Source organism: Nerophis lumbriciformis, linkage group LG31, assembly GCF_033978685.3.
Source record: "Nerophis lumbriciformis linkage group LG31, RoL_Nlum_v2.1, whole genome shotgun sequence".
NCBI lineage: Eukaryota > Metazoa > Chordata > Actinopteri > Syngnathiformes > Syngnathidae > Nerophis > Nerophis lumbriciformis.
Window position 1 is genome coordinate 12004856 of NC_084578.2, and position 17645 is coordinate 12022500.

Genomic DNA, 17645 nt, shown 5'->3' on the forward strand with positions numbered 1-17645 from the left:
CGTTCATATTTCGCTGTTTTTGCATTTTTGTTGCGTTTCGCTTGATTGCAAAGTTGTCGATGGAGAGGGGGTGTGACGTTCATATGTTGTCAATATTCAGTGTTTTATCCTTCATAGTTAATATTGTAAACCTCACATTCTTTATTTTCATGTACATTCTGGGTGTTTCATTCAGTAAAACAATTTAAAATTCCTTTCCGTTTTTTTCAGGCTGTCTGTCATAACGTTTTTAGCATTCAATCAGACATTATTGTGAGGTTTATTATTAGTGTTCCGAAAAATCAGGACAAATTTTTTTCTCTAAATTTGGCCCCCCGAGTCAAAAATAATTGCCCAGGCCTTCTCTAAAGCTTAGTGATGTATCAGATATATCAGATCGTAGGTGTTTTTGTTTTTTTTACCCTTCGCGTTCATATTTCGCTGTGTGTTGCATTTTTGTTGCGTTTCGTTTAATTGCAAAGTTGTCGATGGAGAGGGGGTGTGACGTTCATATGTTGTCAATATTCAGTGTTTTATCCTTCATAGTTAATATTGTCAATCCCGTATTCTTTATTTTCATGTACATTCTGGGTGTCTGATTCAGTAAAAAAAAATGTAATATTCATCCCGTTTTTTTAAGGCGGTCTGTCATCGTGTTTTTAGCATTCAATCAGACATTATTGTGAGGTTTATTATTAGTGTCCCGAAAAATCAGATATACCGGCTCCCAGACACATTTTTTTCTATATATTTGGCCCCCCGAGTCAATATAATTGCCCAGGCCTGCTCTAAAGCTTAGTGATGTATCAGATCGTTGGTGGGGTTTTTTTGTTACCCTTCGCGTTCATATTTCGCTGTTTGCTGCATTTTTGTCGCGTTTTGCTTGATTGCAAAATTGTCAATCGAGAGGGGGTGTGACGTTCATATGTTGTCAATATTCAGTGTTTTATCCTTTATAGTTAATATTGTCAATCTCACATTCTTTATTTTCATGTACATTCCGGGTGTCTGATTCAGTAAAAAAAAAATTAAATTCCATTCCGTTTTTAAGGCGGTCTGTCATAACGTTTTTAGCATTCAATCAGACATTATTGTGAGGTTTATTATTAGTGTTCCGAAAAATCAGATATACCGGCCCCCAGACACATTTTTTTCTCTAAATTTGGTTCCCAGAGTTAAAATAATTGCCCAGGCCTGCTCTAAAGCTTAGTGATGTATCAGATCGTTGGTGGGGTTTTTTTGTTACCCTTCGCGTTCATATTTCGTTGTTTGCTGCATTTTTGTCGCGTTTTGCTTGATTGCAAAATTGTCAAACGAGAGGGGGTGTGACGTTCATATGTTGTCAATATTCAGTGTTTTATTGTTCATAGTTAATATTGTAAACCCCACATTCTTTATTTTCATGTACATTCTGGGTGTCTGATTCAGTAAAACAATTTAAAATGCCATTCCGTTTTTAAGGCGGTCTGTCATAACGTTTTTAGCATTCAATCAGACATTATTGTGAGGTTTATTATTAGTGTTCCGAAAAATCAGATATACCGGCCGCCAGACACATTTTTTTCTCTAAATTTGGTTCCTAGAGTCAAAATAATTGCCCAGGCCTGCTCTAAAACTTAGTGATATATCAGATCATAGGTGGGGTTTTTTGTTACCCTTCGCGTTCATATTTCGCTGTTTGTTGCATTTTTGTTGTGTTTCGCTTGATTGCAAAATTGTCGATCGAGAGGGGGTGTGACGTTCATACGTTGTCAATATTCTGTGTTTTATCCCTCATAGTTAATATTGTAAACCCCACATTCTTTATTTTCATGTACATTCTGGGTATTTCATTCAGTAAAAACATTTAAAATTCCATTCCGTTTTTAAGGCGGTCTGTCATCACGTTTTTAGCATTCAATCAGACATTATTGTGAGGTTTATTATTAGTGTTCCGAAAAATCACATATACCGGCCCCCAGACACATTTTTTTCATCGAAATTTGGCCCCCTGAGTCAAAATAATTGCCCAGGCCTGCTCTAAAGCTTAGTGATGTATCAGATCGTTGGTGGTTTTTTTTGTTACCCTTCACGTTAATATTTTGCTGTTTGTTGCATTTTTGTTGCGTTTCGCCTGATTGCAATGTTGTCGATCGAGATGGGGTGTGACATTCATATGTTGTCAATATTCAGTGTTTTATCTCTCATAGTTAATATTGTAAACCCCACATTCTTTATTTTCATGTACATTCTGGGTGTTTCATTCAGTAAAAAATGTTTAAATTCCATTCCGTTTTTAAGGCGGTCTGTCATAACGTTTTTAGCATTCAATCAGACATTATTGTGAGGTTTATTATTAGTGTTCCGAAAAATTAGATTCACATTTTTTTCTCTAAATTTGGCCCCCTGAGTCAAAATATTTGCCCAGGCCTGTTCTACACAAAATCAACTTTTTAATCAAATTTGAATAATACCATTTTGAGACTGATTTGTTGGATTCCTTGGTTGGTATGTGTCAGAATAATTGTATATAGGTTATCACACAACTTGTTTGCTTGCAGTTCAGGTTTGCCCTGCGGGCTGTGGTCACTATCCACTGGTACTTACAACCGTGTCTTTGATCTTATCAAGCAAAAGGCGGACAGCTTGTAAATCTCCACTGTGTGCGATGGATCTGGACAGTCACAGGAAGGGCCTTATCAGGACCCCCAAATCTACGAGCAGAGAGGGGGCAAACCTGACACCACTCCAAGCACCTTTTGTTTGAACTGTTGATGCATAATGAGACCCCTCCCCTTAGAAGCAGCTGCAGCTGTATAATCAGGGAATGCCCAAATACGCTGGGAGGCGTGGAACTTTTTCCTCAGAGCGTGAGGTGACACTGCAGGGGGTGCAGGTCCACACGCTCTCCTCATGAGCTAAATTGAATTATGTCTCTGTTTGATTCCTTGCTTCCTGTCCTGTTTAATAGATAATTCGGTGTTTGAACCTGACAGTATGACATTTTAAATGGGTATTGGGTGGGTAGATTTTGCAATGAATTGAACTGTATTTTGTATATTATATGATGTTTATTTGAACAGTGGGTTCCCGATTCTTAAGCTGTGTGGTTCTAGGGATGACCTTTTTGTAGAACTCTTGATATTAACAAAAGAAAGAGTAATGTAAAATAAAATCATGTCAATAAAAAAGGAATGTTTTGGCTTCAAGGAGCGGTGACTTCTTCGCCAGGGAGCTTGGCTGGCAGAGACACATTACAAGTCAAAGTGCTATAAGTCTGTACAAAGACACTAAATCTCTTATTTGCGCACATTTGCAATCAAAGGAAAATAAGGTAAAGAAGAAGCTAATCTACAGTAGACAGAATTGTTTTTGTTTTTTTTAGGAATTAGGGACAATTCCTAATACCTGTGAACAAAACCACCTTTCTGTTGACTCTTGATAAATAAAAGAAAATAATTTCCCTCACAATTTCATTCACAATCATCAATTTTGGTAGTGCAGTTCTGAACGAGTCAAAAACTAGATTCTTCGAACCACGCTTTGGCCCACTTGACGCCTATATGACCATATCACACCAATTCTCAAATCCCTTCACTGGATTCCTGTTCCATTCAGGTTTGAATACAAAGTCTCCCTACTAACCCACCAGTGCCTCCATGGAAATGCCCCCCTGTACTTCAAAGAACTGCTCACCCCCAAATCCTCCACACGACACCTCCGCTCCGGACAAGCTAACCTCCTCCAACCTCCGAGGACAAAGCTACGAGCTTTCTGCTCTGCTGCTCCCAGCCTGTGAAACGCTCTCCCTGACCACCTGAGGGTACCACAGACTGTGGATGCTTTAAAAAAAGGCTTAAAACCCCTTCTTTTTAAAAAAGCCTTTTTTTAAATATATGCATACTAGTTCTAGCTATTTGGCTGTTCTAGTTTTTATTTTTATTTATTATCTTTTTATTTATTTTTTTAATACATTGTAGCACTTTGAGGTTGTTTACTCAATGTGCTTTTTACAAATAAAATCTATTATTATTATTATTATCAGCTGGTGTGAGGGCGCTGATTCTCGCTGAAGTTCAGCACACATACTTAATCGATCATGAGCGTTTCGACAGCTACCACCCTATTGAAGCGCACAAATTAAGACGCTTATGCTAATCGGTAGCATGTATATGGCATGTGCAATGTAAATTAGCATCGAGCTAGCGCATTTTGAAACGTGGCACCTTACTGTTTAGCGCTTTCTATCAGACGTGCTCGCTTTGTTAGTTTGTTGCAAGTTTTTATATAAGTATTGTTCTTAATACACAACACCAGCTCGATGGTAACGTACATCTTAGTTGTCGTTTCGATCAACAAATTTAAGAAGTGTTGAAATTGCCACGCAAAATTGCTTATGCTAAATCGATAGCATGTATATGGCATATCCAATCAGTACCGGGTAGTACCGACATACACTATATTGCCAAAAGTATTTGGCCACCCATGCAAACGATCAGAATCAGGTGTCCTAAGCACTTGGCCCCGGTGTATAAAATCAAGCACTTAAGCATGGAGACTGTTTCTACAAACATTTGTGAAAGAATGGGCCGCTCTTACATGACTTGTGCACCAGTGCACAAAGCAAAGTCCATAAAGACATGGATGACAGAGTCTGGTGTGGATGAACTTGACTGGCCTGCACAGAGTCCTGACCTGAACCCGATAGAACAGCTTTGGGATGAATTAGAACGGAGACTGAGAGCCAGGCCTTCTCCACCAACATCAGTGCGCTTTTGGAAGAATGGTGGAAAATTCTTATAAACACACTCCGCAACCTTGTGGACAGCCTTCCCAGAAGAGTTGAAGCTGTAATAGCTGGACCGACATCATATTGAACCCTATGGGTTAGGAATGGGATGGCACTTCCAACTTCATACACTATATTGCCAAAGGTATTTGACCACCCATCCAAATGATCAGAATCAGGTGTCCTAATCACTTGGCCCGGCCACAGGTGTATAAAATCAAGCACTTAGGCATGGAGACTGTTTCTAGAAACATCTGTGAAAGATTGGGCCGCTCTCAGTGATTTCCAGCGTGGAACTGTCATAGGATGCCACCTGTGCAACAAATCTAGTCGTGAATGTCCTCGCTCATAAATATTCCAAAGTCAACTGTTGACTTTATTATAAGAAAATAGAAGAGTTTGGGAACAACAGCAACTCAGCCACCAAGTGGTAGGCCACATGAACTGACAGACATGGGTCAGTGGATGCTGAAGCGCATAGTGCACTTTCAGAGCTTCAAACTTCATGTGACCTTCCAATTAGCCCACGTACAGTACGCAGAGAGCTTCATGGAATGGGTTTCCATGGCCGAGCAGCTGCATCTAAGCCATACATCACCAAGTCCAAATGCAAAGCGATGGATGCAGTGGTGTAAAGCACGTCGCCACTGGACTCTAGAGCAGTGGAGACGCCTTCTCTGGACTGATGAATCCCGCTTTTTCATTTGGCAATCTGATGGACCAGTCTGGGTTTGGAGGTTGCCAGGAGATCGGTACATTTCGGACTGCATTGTGCCGAGTGTGAAATTTGGTGGAGGAGGAATTATGGTGCGGGGTTGTTTTTCAGGAGTTGGACTTGGCCCTGTAGTTCCAGTGAATGCTCCAGGATACCAAAACATTTTGGACAATTCCATGCTCCCAACCTTGTGGGAACAGTTTGGAGCGGGCCCCTTCCCCTTCCAACATGACAAGGTCCATAAAGACATGGATGACAGAGTCTGGTGTGGATGAACTTGACTGGCCTGCACAGAGTCCTGACCTGAACCCGATAGAACACTTTTGGGATGAATTATAACGGAGACTGAGAGCCAGACCTTCTCGATTGGTGTGACCTCACCAATGCGCTTTTGGAAGAATGGTGGAAAAAATTCCTATAAACACACTCCGCAACCTTGTGGACAGCCTTCCCCAGAAGAGTTGAAGCTGTAATAGCTCCAAAAGGTGGACCGACATCATATTGAACCCTATGGGTTAGGAATGGGATGGCACTTCAAGTTCATATGTGAGTCAAGGCAGGTGGCCAAATACTTTTGTCAATATAGTGTAATTCCTATAAAAGTGTCTAATTCGGTTCCCAACCCTATATACCAGGCATAGTCAACTAAATGGTTTTGGGGGCCACATTTCCCGAAAGCTAAGGACCAGGGGGCACTATTCATCTGTTTTTGTACATTTCGTAGACATTTGATTTTGATGTATTTTCTTTTGTCAGTTACAGGAGCGCTCTGCTGTTTTTAAGCTAATCAAAACTAGTTTTCTTCGGCACAATACCGTGGAAATAAGCAACTCGAAACAACCGACGACGTAAATCACAGCGCGGGCGCTCACCAGCGCGTTAGTCCCAGCCCAATATTGGGAATGGCTTTGTACACTTTGGAAAAACTAAGTTTACTATCTGTACATTCACGCAAGTAACAACAACGTATCATTTCCTCCCGGCTTTTTGTACAATATCAGGGGAAAAAAAGTGCCAGCGTGGTTCGAATAACCCGGTGGGTGTACGTACGCCCTACCATTGCACATATGCCCAAAGCCTGCAGAGTAATTAAAGGGATAAACATATTTATCTGAGCTATGCACACAACCAGTATATTTTCATCGTAAAATAGAAAATATTAATATAAATCTATCTTACAAATACATTTTTTCTAAATATTTTTCGCCCCGTTGACCCCAGAGACTAAATAAATGTCACTGCCAAAGATTTTGACTCCAAAGCGTTAAAAGGGAGATGCTCTTCTCGGCTCGTTTCGATTTTACACCAGCATGTGAATTTCGTTGTACTCATCCCGTCCGTCTTCATTGAAGTTGGGAGAATCTTCGTCACAGTCCAGCTGTGGAGAGAAACAGTCATCAATAGGTTTGTTTTGAACAGTCCTTCTCAAATAGTGGGGCGGGTCCCCTGGGGGAACACGCTTTATCAGTATCATGCTTCAAACCTTGCTTTGATAGCTGTGCACTACAAAACGCATTTATGAAAAAAATTAATCAGCATGGATTTTTGCATTTATTTATTTGTTGTGAAGGTTTAAGTATTTTATATAATGTGCTCCTGAGCTAATGTCGTATTTATTTTATTAATGTATTTAATTTAATTTTTTTCTACTATCAAATGGCTCGGGTGCGTCCAAAAAATGTTTATAGTTTAAACAAGGATGTTTTTTTTCTTTACTTTTTTGTTAATTTCAGGCAAATTGATGCACTTTAAATATTTTCTGTTAGACTAAAAAAAAACAGTAAATAAAAGTTATTTACTGTTTTAAGTTGATCTATATTTATTTTGTATTTTTTGTTTTGTTTAATGTTAATACGGATACATTGCTATGCAGAGGTGTACTTACAACTATCAGATGGCTCAAGTGTGTCAAAAAAACGTTATAGTTTAAACAAGGATTACCGTATTTTTCGGACTATAAGTCGCAGTTTTTTTCATAGTTTATGAAAGTTGGATAATGTTTTTTTCCTTCTTTATTATGCATTTTCAGCAGGTGCGACTTATAATCCGGTGCGATTTATACTTCGAAAAATATGGTACATTTTTTTTACTTTTTTGTTAATTTCAGGCAAATTGATGCATTTTTAATTTTTTTTTTATGTTACAGACTAAAAAAAAACAGTAAATAAAAGTTATTTACTGTTTTAAGTTGATCTATATATTTCTTTCGTCTTTTTTGTTTTCTTTAATGTTAATAAGGAAACATTGCTATGCAGAGGTGTACTTACAACTATGAAATGGCTCAAGTGTGTCAAAAAAACGTTATAGTTTAAACAAGGATTACATTTGTTTTTACTTTTCTGTTAATTTCAGGCAAATTGATGCATTTTTAATTTTTTTATGTTACAGACTAAAAGAAAACAGTAAATAAAAGTTATTTACTGTTTTAAGTTGATCTATATATTTATTTCGTCTTTTTTGTTTTCTTTAATGTTAATAAGGAAACATTGCTATGCAGAGGTGTACTTACAACTATCAGATGGCTCAAGTGCGCCAAAAAGAAGTTTGCGGTTTAAAAAATGATTATTTTTTACTTTTTTGTTAATTTCAAGCAAATTGATGCACTTTAAATATTTTCTGTTACAGACTTAAAAAAAACAGTAAATAAAAGTTATTTACTGTTTTAAGTTGATCTATATATTTATTTCGTCTTGTTTGTTTTCTTTAATATTAAATAAGGAAACATTGCTATGCAGAGGTGTACTTACAACTATCAGATGGCTCAAGTGCGTCAAAAAAAAGTTTATAGTTTAAACAAGGATTACATTTTTTTTTTACTTTTTAGTTAATTTCCGGCAAATTGATGCATTTAAAAAGGTTTATGTTACAGACTAAAAAAAAAACAGTAAATAAAAGTTATTAACTGTTTTAAGTTGATCTATATTTATTTTGTCTTTTTTGTTTTCTTTAATGTTGATAAGGAAACATTGCTATGCAGAGGTGTACTTACAACTATCAGATGGCTGAAGTGCGTCCAAAAAAAGTTTATAGTTTAAACAAGGATTTTAATTATTTTAAACTTTTTTGTTAATTTCAGGCAAATTGATGCACTTTAAATATTTTCTGTTACAGACTAAAAAAAAACAGTAAATACAAGTTATTTGCTGTTTTAAGTTGATCTATATTTCTTTCGTCTTTTTTGTTTTCTTTAATGTTAATAAGGATACATTGCTATGCAGAGGTGTATTTACAACTATCAGATGGCTCAAGTGCGTCAAAAAAAAGTTTGTAGTTTAAACAAGGATTCATTATTTTTTTAATTTGTTTGTTAATTTCAGGCAAATTGATGCACTTTAAGCCTTTTCTGTTACAGACAAAAAAAAACAGTAAATAAAACTTATTTACTGTTCTAAGTTGATCTATATTTCTTTCGTCTTTTTTGTTTTCATGTCAAAATGAAATGGACTGTCAATAATACCCTCAATAATATCCCAATTGGAAAAACTGGGTCAGGTGAGTTGTTTTGTTGTCTTTTTGTTGCCAATTGCAATTGTTTGAAATGTTATATTGCCTCTTGAGCTTTTGCAGCTAGTGGGTCCATGACAATGATTTCTGTTTTGTTTGTTCAGCTGTTTTACTGCCATGTGACAGGCACAGTTTGGAAACAATTAAGGGTTTGCAAAACAATGTTTATAATGATCTTTCGTACTGGTATATATAGCTGCTACTTCTAGTACCGGTACAGTGCGGCTCATAAATGTATCTTTGTTTAAATTTCTTTTAAAATTTGGTGGGTGCGACTTAAATAACGGACAAAATACAGTAATAATAACAATGCGAGTAACCCTTTCAAAAGCAATAAACATTTTCCATGACTGCAGTATTTGGTACTACAATAATAATAATAATTACTAATTGTATTTATAATGAACTTTACATTTTTGACACATCTCAAAGTGGGTTCTAATGGGTGCATACAATTCAAAACTAGTTTAAAAGTATAAAAACAAGAAGGCAAGTCATAAAATATTAGAAAAAAAATAACTAAAAAGTGCTTAGAAGGGGAATGCTCTGTTGAAAAGGAAGGTTTTGAGTTGCTTTTTGAAGGATTCAACTGTCTGGGGGGTTCTGATGTGGTCCGGGTGTACTATTATACTTGCCGGTGAATAACTTAATTAACCTAAATAAGTAAACACAAATTTAAATGAAATGGACTCTCAATAATACGCTTAATAATATCCCAATTGGAAAAACTGGGTCAGGTGGGTTGTTTTGTTGTCTTTTTGTTGCCAATTGCAATTGTATGAAATGTTATATTCCCTCTTTAGCTTTTGCAGCTAGTGGGTCTATGACGATGACTTCTGTTTTGATTGTTCAGCTGTTTTACTGCCATGTGACAGGCACAGTTTGGAAACAATTAAGGGTATGCAAAACAATGTTTATAATTATCTTTCGTACCGGTATATATAGCTGCTGCTTATAGTACAGTGCGGCTAATAAATGTGAAATGTTTTTATATTTTCTAAAATTTGGTGGGTGCGATTTCAATAACGATACGCTCTAAAGCCCAAAAAATATGGTAATAATAACAATGCAAGTAACCCTTTCAAACGCAATAAACATATTTTTCCTGACTGTAGTAACACAATAATAATAATAATAATGCATTCTATTTATAATGAACTTTACATTTTTGAGAAATCTCATGCGTACAATTCAAAACTAGTTTAAAAGTAAAAAAACAAGAAGGTTAGTCGTAAAATATTAGAAAAAAAACAATTAAAAAGTGCTTAGGAGGGGAATGCTCTGTTAAAAAGGAAGGTTTTGAGTTGCTTTTTGAAGGATTCAACTGTCTGGGGGGTTCTGATGTGGTCCGGGTGTACTACTATATTTTCAGGTGAATAACTTAATTGACCTAAATAAGTAAACAAAAATGTAAATAAAAAAGGACTGTCAATAATACCCTCAATAATATCCCAATTGGAAAAACTGGGTCAGGTGGGTTGTTTTGTTGTCTTTTTGTTGCCAATTGCAATTGTATGAAATGTTATATTGCCTCTTGAGCTTTTGCAGCTAGTGGGTCCATGACGATGACTTCTGTTTTGTTTGTTCAGCTGTTTTACTGCCATGTGACAGGCAGGTTGGTTGTTTTGTTGTTTTGTTGTCTTTTTGTTGCCAATCGTAATTGTATGAAATGTTATATCGCCTCTGGACATCATATTTAGACTGAGACTTGGACTTAGACCAACTTTCTTGATCCACAAGGGAAATTCTTCCACACAGTAGCGCAGTTACCAAGGTTGGAAAGGGAAAGGATGGAAAGGATAATGCAGATATAAAGTAGACTAAAAATGTACCATAGTAGCAACATAAAATATAATGTTTTTTTAATGCCATTTAAGGCCTTAATTTCCGCGAAATCCATTTAAGGACTTTGAATGCATTTCAATAACAGAAAACAATTGAAAAAGCACAGATTTAGAGGTAGAAATGACACAATCGTTCGACTAACATACATTTTGGAATACAATAATCAAAACAGAGTGTGACGTCTATTTCCCGTAAAGTGGAGGGAAAAAAAGTCCAGAGCGCAGTCCAAAAGCAAACTAATAAGATTTGCTTTGACAACACAAAGGTTTTTGTATTTGATCAGTTGGAAATGTGCCTGGCACAGTACTGACTAATCTAACCTTTCACACAAATGTCTTCCATTGGCTTTGCTTTGAGATCAAAAACCAAAAAAAAACCAAAGACAAGTAGATTGTTTTGGCGGCTGGAGTGTTTAACCAAGAAAACACGACACACCCGATCAGGGCTTCAAAAACAGACCGCACGACATTTTACCTTTGACGCAACTTTGCACGTACGGAACATTTCAAGTTCAATATTTGTATTTGTTTGGGGAGATGTGAGTGTTGGAGCAAAAAGTAAACAGGCAAACATCCATCCCGCGTGAAAAAGCCGCGAGCGTTCCAGCGCGGGTCGGATGATTCCCACATTACCGGAAAGCCCCCGACCTACCGCCTGGAGCTCACGTTCCTCGAAGATTCTGGAGAGGACGACGCGCCGCAGCGGCACGGTCATGATGAGGACAAAGGGGAATGCCAGGGAGGCCGCGGTGGACTTCACTACCCATAATGCCACGATGCACGCCAGCTGGATGATGGTGAACAGGTTCATGCGCCACGTCTTCACCTGCGGACACAAAAAAACACCACTTATGAATATGCATGCAGTCATAATCTCCGTTTAGCCTTTCTAGTGTTGCCAGCTCAAAGGGAACAATGGACAACAAAGCGATGTGTGGTTTGGAAACATTCAGGAAGGAATATACAGCGTTGTCCACACTTCCCCAAGACACTTCCCCAATTCCACCCACAGGACACCAAGAAGCAGGGATGTTCCTATCGGGATTTATGCTGACAATTCTGTGGATATCCCAGGAGGGACCGACTTTGAAGCAATGGATGGAAATTACAATGGACATATATAAAATGGAGAAAATAAACTGTCTTTATTAATTATAAATTGTAGAAATGTACTTCATACTGGGAAAACTGGGTCATTTATGTCACGCCTTATAAGCCTGACTTTAATTTCTTGAATTAGTGATTGTACTGCTTAAAAAAAATATTTAAAAAAAAATAGAAAATACTCCCTATATATATATATATATATATATATATTTGCCTTCAGTGACAATCTACAACAGGGGTAGGGAACCTATGGCTCGAGAGCCAGATGTGTCTCTTTTGATGACTGCATCTAGCTCTCAGATAAATCTTAGCTGACATTACTTAACAGGATAAGTAATGAATAATTCCGCTGGTAATCACAGTGTTAAAAATAATGTTCAAAATATAAAACATTCTCATGGATTTTAATCCATTCATCCATTTTCTACCGCACCTGTTCAAGAAGTTGCATTATTGGTAAGAAGTATTTTATTTATTATTGGTTGGCTTCAGAATAACAATGTTATTAAAAAGAATAAGAGACTTATTGTACTCTAAAAATGTTGGTATTACTTAAAAATGCGTGCATTTAGTTGTATTCGGTGTTAAAAAAATAGTATATGGCTCTCACGGAAATACATTTTAAAATATTTGGCTTTCATGGCTCTTTCAGCCAAAAAGGTTCCTGACCCCTGATCTACAATGTAAATAGTCATGAAAATAAAGAAAACGCATTGAATGAGAAGGTGTGTCCAAACTTTTGGCCTGTACTGTATGTGTGTGTACATATTATATTAATATATATATAATTAATATAATGGATATATAATCAATAAATTATTAAGATATTAAGAGTATATACAAGTCAGACTCCTACCTTGTTTACTTCCGTGACGACCTTCCGAAAGTTTTGTAATGAATCAAAATGTCAAGCAGCCAAAATGCACCAAACATGGATAAGTGTGGAGAGTGTTTTACATTCTTCCAATATGCACTCTAATGGATTTAAATAGGTGTAATTTAAAATATTTTTTTTTTTTTTATCGGTATTTGCACATTTTTCATAATATTTACAGTGTTCAGTGAGCAGGTTGTGTTGACATTTATGTCAGTTGCATTTTTTTTTTGCACCATGATTAGGAAAGGTTGTTTGGATTGTGTCATATAAGTAAATGCTGGGCTATTATTTTGAAGTATTTTCAAGGGTCATTGATTTGATTTACTCACATTGTCCAGAAAATAACAGCAAATACAGTTGTGGTCAAAAGTTTACATACACTTGTAAAGAACATAATGTCATGGCTGTCTTGAGTTTTCAATAATTTCTACAACTCTTATTTTTTTGTGATAGAATGATTGGAGCACATACTTGTTGGTCACAAAAAACATTTATGAAGTTTGGTTCTTTTATGAATTTATTATGGGTCTACTGAAAATGTGACCAAATCTGCTGGGTCAAAAGTATACATACAGCAATGTTAATATTTGCTTACATGTCCCTTGGCAAGTTTCACTGCAATAAGGCGCTTTTGGTAGCCATCTACAAGCTTCTGGGTGAGTTTTTGACCACTCCTCTTGACAAAATTGGTGCAATTCAGCTAAATGTGTTGATTTTCTGACATAGACTTGTTTCTTCAGCATTGTCCACATGTTTAAGTCAGGACTTTGGGAAGGCCATTCTAAAACCTTAATTCTAGTCTGATTTAGCCATTCCTTTACCACTTTTGACATGTGTTTGGGGTCATTGTCCTGTTGGAACACCCAACTGCGCCCAAGACCCAACCTCCGGGCTGATGATTTTAGGTTGTCCTGAAGAATTTGGAGGTAATCCTCCTTTTTCATTGTCCCATTTACTCTCTGTAAAGCACCAGTTCCATTGGCAGCAAAACAGGCCCAGAGCAGAATACTACCACCACCATGCTTGACGGTAGGTATGGTGTTCCTGGGATTAAAGGCCTCACCTTTTCTTCTCCAAACATATTGCTGGGTACTGTGGCCAAACAGCTCAGTTTTTGTTTCGTCACCCATGTCAGAAAACCAACAAATTTAGCTGTATGTATACTTTTGACCCAGCAGATTTGCTCACATTTTCAGTAGACCCATAATAAATTCATAAAAGAACCAAACTTCATGAATGTTTTTTTGTGACCAACAAGTATGTGCTCCAATCACTCTATCACAAAAAAATAAGAGTTGTAGAAATGATTGGAAACTCAAGACAGCCATGACATTATGTTCTTTACAAGTGTATGTGCGGTTGAGTGTGTGCGTTACCTTGGTGACGTATATATGGTCAGGGTGGTGCTTCGCCGGCGTGACCATGAGCGTGATGCGTTCATATAACTGGATGCCTGTCAAAGATGTCACCCCCATGTACAGGAAGATGCCAAAGAGCACGGCCAGCGGTATGAGACGCAGCACATCTGTCATCACCATGGACATACCTGAATGGTAGAGAGAAAATGACATTCGGTCATACTGAAGGAAAAGGGATTCATATTAGAGATGTCTGATAATGGCTTTTTTGCCGATATTGTCCAACTCTTAATTACTGATTCCGATATCAACCGATACCGATACATACAGTCGTGGAATTAACACATTATTATGCCTCTGTCATGTCTGTGTAATCATGTTTTGTTTTAGTCATGTTTTGTTTTGTTTAGTTATTGGACTCTTTAGTTTCTGGCTTTTCACGCCCTTGTCTTGTTTCCATGGTTACCCATTAGTTTCACCTGTTCCACGTTTGGACTCATTGTGCACTATTGTTTGTCACCATAGCAACTCATTAGTTTTCACCTGTCACATCACACACCTGTTTCACGTTTTGAGTCACGTACCTGTTTTCGTTAATCATGTCTGTAGTATTTAAGTTCATTGTTTTCAGTTTGTCTTTCTGGCGACATCCCACATTTATGCTCTTCACATTCCTGACACTTGTTTTTTCATGTCCATCTTTCATGCTGCAACTTTAGTCCAAGCCAAGTAAGTTTTTGTTTATTAATGCTATAGTCTTTTGGTTTCATAGTTTGTTCTCCGCCACTGTGCGCGCTTTTCGTTTGTACTTTTTTTGATAGTAATAAACAATCATGTACTCACATTCCCGTCTCGCCCGAGCCAACTTTCCGTTGCCTTCTGGAAAAACTAAACCCATGGACCAAGTCGTGACAGCCTCATTTTGTTGTGATGCCCCACTGGATGCATTAAACAATGTAACAAGGTTTTTCCAAAATAAATCAACTCAAGTTATGGAAAAAAATGCCAACATGGCACTGCCATATTTATTATTGAAGTCACAAAGTGCATTATTTTTTTTTAACATGCCTCAAAACAGCAGCTTGGAATTTGGGACATGCTCTCCCTGATGGAGCATGAGGAGGTTGAGGTGAGCGGGGTTGGGTTCGAGGTGTGTGGGAGGGGGGGCTAGGGGGTACCAGGGGGTGTATATTGTAGCGTCCCGGAAGAGTTAGTGCTGCAAGGGGTTCTGGGTATTTGTTCTGTTGTGTTTATGTTGTGTTACGGTGCGGATGTTTGTCACACCGCGGTGAGGGAAGTCTTGTCTTGTTTTTTTTTCTGTCTTGTGATTTGCATGTTTTATTTTGTAAAGCAACTCCTCTTGTTTCAGATCACGGGTCCTTCCTCTTGTGTCACCAGTCTGACGTCATCCCTGACCCTTTGATTGTTTCCACCTGTTTCCCATTACCCTCATGTTCCATATAAGCCCATGCCTCCCCTTGTTCTGTGCCAGATTGTCTCGAGCTTTCGTGCCTGTCTAGCCTCCATGTTCGTGTTCATGTCCATGCCTTGCCTCGTCCCACGTCTACTTCCTTTGGATCCACAAATTCCCACGCTGTAATTTTGAGTTGAACTTTTTCTCCTCCCTCAGAGCGACTTTTGTTATCTAGCCTTTTTTGAGTTATTTTTTCCTAATGATCTTCCTTCCTCAAAGTTTTTGAGTGATTTTTTCGTTTACATTTATTAGAATAAGATTAGAGTAGTAATTTTTATAGTCATTATTTTCTTCCTCCTGTTGGAGCGTTTTTTTGTTAAAGTTTTTATAGCAGATACGGCGCTAATTATAGTTTGTCTTTATTTTCGTATTTCCTCCTTTTTGGAGTGATATTCGTTTTTTCCCTTTTCGGAACCTTTTTTCGCTGTCTGTTTTTTGTGACTCATAGTAATTGAAAATACTCTGCTCTGGAGGTTAAAGAGTTTTCAAAATAAAAGCTTTATTAAGAGACCCTTCCTTCGTCCCAAGCCTGACAATGTTCTCCCAAAATGTGTTTGTCATTCTTGTTTGGTGTGGGTTCACAGCGTGGCGCATATTTGTAACAGTGTTAAATTGTTTATACGGCCACCCTCAGTGTGACCTGTATGGCTGTTGACCAAGTATGCACTGCATTCACTTGTGTGTGTGAAAAGCCGTAGATATTATGTGACTGGGCCGGCACGCAAAGGCAGTGCCTTTAAGGTTTATTGGCGCTCTGTACTTCTTCCTACGTCCGTGTACACAGCGGCGTTTTAAAAAGTCATCAATTTTACTTCTTGAAACCGATACCGATAATTTCCGATATTATATTTTAAAGCAGGGCAGCACGGTGGAGGAGAGGTTAGTGCATCTACCTCACAATGCAAAGGTCTGGGGTTCGATCCTGCACTCGGGATCTTTCTGTATGGAGTTTGCATGTTCTCCCCTTGACTGCGTGGGTTCCCTCCGGGTACTCCGGCTTCCTCTCACCGCCAAAGACATGCACCTGGGGATAGGTTGATTGGCCACACCAAATTGGCCCTATACTAGCCTACGTCCGTGTTTTACCGGATATGTACCGCTCCGTACAGCGGCGTTTTAAAAAGTCATTAATTTGACTTTTTGAAACCGATACCAATCATTTCCGAGATTACATTTTAAAGCATTTATCGGCCGATAATATCGGCAGGCCGATTTTATCGGGTATCTCCAAAAAAAAATACGACCTTAGCTACTGTAAAACACATTTTTAGCTCGTTCCATCCCCACCAATCCTCTTACCAACAAGCACGGCCACCAAAAGCCCCGTCAACCGCTGCTCTTTCACCTCCTGGATCATGGGCTTTTCCCCGGGTGCTGTGGCTTTGCTCATGACGGTGAGGGCGTTGACGTGAGTGACGGACCGTACGGTGGCCGCCGTCAGCCACGGCAGGCCGAAGAGCGGGCAGAAGGCTCCAAGAATAACAATGAGCAGCAAATCGAGGTGGAAGCCGGAGCCTTTGACCAGGCGGCGCTCCTTCTTGCTGACGATGAGCCTGGGAGGGGGAAGGGAGGGAGGTAAGAAGAGGTGCGACGTTTTTTTAAAAACCCCACCGGGTGTGCTTACGAGGTGATCTGGGTCTCCATGAAAATGAGTATGAACACGAGGAGGGCGGGCACGACTGACGCTCCCATCATCCAGGTGGGGAAGGGCTGCTTGTCCCCAAAGGGGCTGATGAACCAACCTCTCTTTTCGGGGGAAGTGACGGAAAATCCCGATGGCACGTTGAGTTTCTGAAAGTGGGAATTGAAAAAAAAAATGACTCCAATGTTGAAAAAAAAGGCTATTTCAAGATACAGTAAGGAGGGAGATTCATATGGCCCTATTTGTCGCCGTTTACCTGACACATGAAACGTGACAAATTGTTGCCAGACGGCAGTAGATTTTTGAATATCTTAAAATGTGTTTTGTGTGTTAAATTTGAAGGTGACAGCTCTTCCTTGCCAACAGATATTCTTAGA

General features: G+C 38.3%; 1 protein-coding gene across 2 annotated transcripts in view; it reads right to left on the reverse strand.

The window, feature by feature from the left end:
* Positions 1-5359: 5359 nt before the first annotated feature.
* Positions 5360-17645, reverse strand: part of slc4a3 (solute carrier family 4 member 3) — a 134650-nt gene continuing 122364 nt past the window's right edge. For both annotated transcript variants that reach the window (XM_061926563.1, XM_061926564.1), the window contains 5 exons: positions 17251-17417; positions 16926-17179; positions 14171-14340; positions 11463-11636; positions 5360-6840 (listed from right to left, as the gene is read on the reverse strand). In XM_061926563.1, coding sequence (XP_061782547.1) covers positions 6763-6840; positions 11463-11636; positions 14171-14340; positions 16926-17179; positions 17251-17417 — 843 coding nt within the window. In that variant the 3' untranslated portion in view covers positions 5360-6762. The remainder of the gene's footprint in view (positions 6841-11462; positions 11637-14170; positions 14341-16925; positions 17180-17250; positions 17418-17645) is intronic.